Source organism: Geotrypetes seraphini, chromosome 6 (genome assembly GCF_902459505.1).
Source record: "Geotrypetes seraphini chromosome 6, aGeoSer1.1, whole genome shotgun sequence".
Lineage (NCBI taxonomy): Eukaryota > Metazoa > Chordata > Amphibia > Gymnophiona > Dermophiidae > Geotrypetes > Geotrypetes seraphini.
The window spans coordinates 3,393,752-3,399,124 of NC_047089.1; the positions used below are offsets into that span (position 1 = coordinate 3,393,752).

At 42.4% G+C, this 5,373-nt stretch overlaps 1 protein-coding gene across 1 annotated transcript; it reads right to left on the bottom strand.

Annotated features, from left to right (window-relative positions):
• Positions 1 to 902: 902 nt before the first annotated feature.
• Positions 903 to 4,918, bottom strand: LOC117362309 (olfactory receptor 51F2-like). The gene is made up of 2 exons (XM_033948519.1): positions 3,976 to 4,918; positions 903 to 943 (listed from the first exon to the last, which is right to left on the bottom strand). Exons 1-2 carry the CDS (start codon positions 4,916 to 4,918, stop codon positions 903 to 905), a joined length of 984 nt encoding a protein of 327 aa, XP_033804410.1.
• Between the last annotated feature and the right edge of the window lie 455 nt (positions 4,919 to 5,373).

Consider the following 5,373-nt stretch of genomic DNA (forward strand, 5'->3'; position numbering starts at 1 on the left):
TTTATGCCACTTTTTGGATGTTTTTCTGTTTTGAAAATGAGCCCCTTGATTAAAAAAAAAAAAAAAATCCCTTTTTGACCCATGTGACAACCAACTGTCTACTTACCATTTGGCCTTGATCTTCCACCATATTTCTCTGTTTCTATGTCTCCGGGTACTACTCAGACCCTTTAACTTAGACCAGTTCAATTTACCTTCTGTTTAGTCACCCATCTGTTTATCCCATCCTTTGCCATCTTGTCCCGTCTATATGTCTCAACTGCCCTCATCCCCTTTGCTACCTATTAAGACGTTTCATTGTATCATATGAACAAAGTGAACATCATTTATTAAAGAAGAAAAATCATTGAGTAAATTTAAAGGACTGTTAAAATGCTGGTTGTACAAGGATGCTTTTGAGACCTAATTATCGGAATCCCTATTGATCCCATTTGATGCTTAAACTCATTAATTCTCTGTCTTATGATTCTGAGAATTTGAAAAAAAAAAAAAGTTCTTAACTTTCTATTATACTTTTATCAATACTTTTACCATCCGTTTGTATTTTCCTTGTATGTATCCTTGCTATACTTATTGTAGTTCTCCCTACTTCCCTTATGTATTGGTACGTCAGGTCCGTTTGTGTTGGTTTTAATTAATAATTAAGACCCCGTTTTTAATTGTAAATTGCTTTGAATTAATGATTTTGCGATACATCAAAATTTTAATAAAACTTGAAAATTGAAACATCATATCTATGTGATTTGAAGGTTCTTCCATATTACAGTAGAGCATTTTCTCCTGACGTTTATCATATTTCTGCTATATGATTGTTTTTCTGTGCTACTAAATGTTTATATTTCTGATACTAGTTCACATTAATCCTCTCACTAGGATTCAATGTATCATTCTTAAGTTAACAATCATTGATTACATTCATGCTTAGATTTGGTCTTTTTTTCTACTGTTATTCAGTTTAATAAATGTATGTTTTAATGCAAGCTGTACCTGTTATACCCTGATTTCTTAGAGGTTAATAAATCCCCCCAAAATAAATACAATATGGTGGTGTCTAGTGAACCGCGTCAAGATGGCAGCTTGAAAGCTCTGGCGGACTGATGTTAATCAAATTCACAGTCTAATGATTGAGAATTGCAAACCTGGTAAACGTAAAAATTTGGAGTCTGCTTCGCCAAATAAACAGCCAGCTACAGGAAATGAGGAGGCTTCAGCTATTGTAATGGAACTGAGAGCGCTGTAGGAGCTATTAACGAACATCAAGCAGGACACAGAAGAAATTAAAGTGGAGATTACAAACATAAAAGCTGAATTGTTGAACAAATCTGAGTGTAGAATTGAAATCATGGAGAATAATATTAAAACCTGCAAGAAAATTTTTTAAAAATTACCCTTATGGAAAGAGAACTAGAGGATATTCATAACAGAGCAAAGAGGAATAACTTTCATCTTCTTTGCATGCCTGAAGGAAGAGAAGTTACATTTTTAACAAATTCTATTCCTTTATCAAGTCACTAGGACTCAAACATGAGTCGATGATACCTAACTAATACTATGGGGTTCATAATAAAAAAAAAAAAGTCTATAAAGTGTCCTAAATGGCTACTTCGATGATCAAAAAGCCTTATTGTCCAAGTACCCCTAACCAAAGCTGGTTTTTAGACATATCTAAAACCAGCTTAGGCTTTTCCCCTGCCTCTAAACACACAGAGAGAAAAGAGACGTGTTTAGAGGAGGGGAAAGGGTGGGCGGTGGACGGAAGGTGGGTCGACCTACACCTAGGCATGCAGCAGGTATAACCAAAACCTTAGGCAGGTTGCCTAGTCGGCACTTATACCTTTTTGACTTAGACGAAGTCAAAACAGGTCTAAGTGCCAAAAAAGGGGCCGCTGAGCTGATGGCCGCTGGCGTGATCAGTTCAGTGACCCGGCAACCTACCCACCCACCCACCGCAACCATTGTGGCAGGAGAGATGCCTCAACTCCTCTATCATGATGCGATCACCCCTCTACCCGAACTGCCACGACCCGCGGCAGGAGAGATGCCCAATCTCTCCTGCTGCGGGTTGTGGCAGTTCAGGTAGAGGAGTGATCGCATCATGGCAGGGGAGATGGCCAATCTCTCCTGCCACGATATATCACCCCCCCGACAATATCGGGGCAAGAGGGAACCCAAGCCCTCCTGCCTCACCAGCCACGGCACCCCGCGACATTGGGCCAGGAGAGAGCCCAAGCCCTCTTGGCCCCAGCGATCCGTGACACCCCCCCCCCCCACTGATTACGTTTGGGGCAGGAGAGAGCCCAAGCAATCCTGCCCCGCGGGTGTCCCCCAATTATGATCAGGCCAGGAGGGAGCCCAAGCCCTCCTGACCTCTCACCCCCCACCCCCTACACGATCGGGCAGGAGGGAGCCAAACCCCTCCTGCCCAGGTGGACCCCCCTATCCCCCACCCCCCACTACAATACGGGCAGGAGGGATCCCAGGCCCTCCTGCCCTTGACACAACCCCCCTCCCCAACATCTGCCCCCCCGAACCCCCGATCGGCCCCCCCACCGACCCGCGACCCCCCCCCCACCGGGTTGGGCCCATGTGCTTGAGACCCCGCCTACAGAAGGATCCTAAGGCTCCCAGGCCTATTCTGATTGGCCCAGGTGCCTCAGGCTCCACCTGTGGGTGGGGTTTCAGCCGCCTGGGCCAATCCAGCCCCATTCCGGAGCCGGCTGGCCTGTCGGACAGGCGGGCTTGGCACCCGTCTGTCCGACCAATGATTTCAGGTATGGGGAAGGGTCGACGGGTCGGCGGGAGGGGGTCGCGGGTCAGCGGGGGTGCCGATCGGGAGTTTGGGGGAAGCGGTAACATGAAGCCTCCCTGCTGACTGTTAGAAATGATTCTATTTGACAGCTTAGAAACATAGAAACATAGAAAATGACAGCAGAAAAGGGCCACGGCCCATCTAGTCTGCCCACAGTAATGACCCACCACCTAACTTCCTCGATGAAGAGATCCCACATGCCAATCCCATCTTTTCTTAAAATCTGGCACGCTTCCGAAAGAAGATAGTGAAGAAGCAATATCATACATCGTTTTTCAGTCGTTATCATTTTAGTACACTTTGTTTAATATTGTTCTGCTAATTATTAAACAGCTAATAACTTAAGAAACAGAGATCAGGATAAAATAGAACCAGAAGTCCCACCTACGAGGAGCTGTTGAAAATTTTTCAGCCCAACCAAGAAGAAAATGATGTGGAGCCATGAAACTTATTCTACACTTTTCTTGACACTTTGGGGTCCTTTTATTAAGGTGCGCTAAATGGATATAATGGATGCCTTAGCATTTAGTGCACCTTAATAAACGGACCCCTTTGTTTCAATGAGGCAAATGCATTTAGTAAATGGGCACAAGTAAAGGGAAACCAAGCCATTGTGACATCATCGATGAGGTTGGCTCTTAGGCACTGGTGGCATGAGGTATTATGACATCACAATGTCAATGAAATGAAAAGTGTGGAATAACTTCATGGCTCCAACTTTTCAGCAGCCCCTCATGGTTTGGTATCATGGACTCAACTTGAACAATGGCTTTTACCTTACCCTCCACTAATTAATCTTGTCACATGTCCTATGCATATTTTAATTCTAATAACAAATTGTCTCCATTACTAATTACCATATTTGAAGCTGAGAAGGAATATTGTTTTTCTTTGTTGATGAACTGGCTACAAAATTCTTTTCCCTTGGGCTTGAACCATGTGGCAAGCAGGTCGAACTCCATGGACCTCAGACCATTGTTCTTCATTCCCAACTAATCCATGTAGTCCCAGCTGGGAATCTGTTCCAAAGATTCACTGTGCCTTCCTTGATTACATGTCCTACACTCTCCAGTCTCGCATTATGACCTCTTGTAGAACAAACTGTCTACCAAAAATGCTTGTCTAGGGCAGTATTTTTATTATCCACCTATGATTCTTTCTACCACCTAATATTCTGAATAAAGTTCTCTGAATCTGATTGGTTTTAATGCTGTAAATGATTGGGTTTAGCACAGGTGGAATCAGAAGGTATACATTACCCATTAGTACGTAAATTGAAAGAGGAGCATTTGTCCCAAACCTGTGTACCACTGATAGTCCAATCATTGGGATGTAAAAGATTAGGACAGCGCAGATATGTGACACACAGGTGTTAAATGCCTTGAGACGTTGTTCTGGTGATGCAAGACTCAGAACAGTTTTAATAATCATCATATAAGATAGGACAGTAAATATAGAGTCTACCCCTGCTGTGCAGAGGACCACAAATAAGCCATAGAGGCTATTGATTCTGGTGTTTGTGCATGCAAGCTTTAGTATATCAGGGTGGAAACAGAATGAATGTGAAAAGTAATTGATTTTACAAAATGACAATCGTTTCAGTAACAAAGGTATTGGAATCATTAATGTAGTACTTCGAACTATGATGGCTATCCCAATCTTCACTATGATGGTATTGGTTAAGATAGAGGTATACCTCAGTGGGTTACAGATTGCGATAAAGCGATCAAAGGCCATGGCCAAGAGCACTGAGGACTCCATGATTGAGAAGCTATGAAGAAAGAACAGCTGGATCTGGCAGGCATCAACATTAATTTCCTTGATGTTAAACCAAAAAACACTCAGCATTGTGGGTAATGTAGCCAATGTCATACCTATATCATTGATAGCTAACATGGAGAGGAAGAAGTACATAGGTGTGTGAAGACTTTGTTGGGTTTTTATAATAAATAAAATAGTTGTGTTCCCCAGAAGTGCAAAAACATACACTGCGCAGAAAGGAATGGAGATCCAGATATGTGAAGCTTCTTGTCCAGGAATACCAGTCAGGATGAAGATCACAGGCTTGTAGTTGGTATTATTCAAATCCATCCTTAGATTCAAGTCCATCCTTAGATTAGTGTAATATTGTATTCATGTCAAAAAATGTCTGGAAGTGAATGAAAATCAATATATAAGAACATAAGAGTTCAGCTTGTAAAAGAGAAGGCTGAGAGGAAATATGATTGAAGTCTACAAAATCCTGAGTGGAGTAGAACGGGTAAAAGTGGATCGATTTGTCACTCCGTCAGAAATTACAAAGACTAGGGGACACTCGATGAAGTTACAGGGAAATACTTTTAAAACCAATTGGAGGAAATTTTTTTTCACTCTGAGAATAGTTAAGCTCTGGAACGTGTTGCCAGAGGTTGTTTTAAGAAAGGCTTGGACAAATTTCTGGAGGAAAAGTCCATAGTCTGTTGTTGAGAAAGACACAGGGGAAGCCATTGTTGCCCTGGATCGGTAGCATGGAATGTTGCTACTCTTTGGGATTCTGGAATCTTGTTACTCTTTGGGATTCTGTA

Bases quoted from the DNA above. Each gene is read 5' to 3' on its own strand.
- LOC117362309 (XM_033948519.1), bottom strand. From the start codon at position 4,918: ATGGACTTGAATCTAAGGATGGATTTGAATAATACCAACTACAAGCCT. The intron at 944-3,975 runs GTGGTAGAAAGA...ACTGAATAACAG, and splicing joins AACTTTATTCAGAATATTAG to TAGAAAAAAAGACCAAATCT.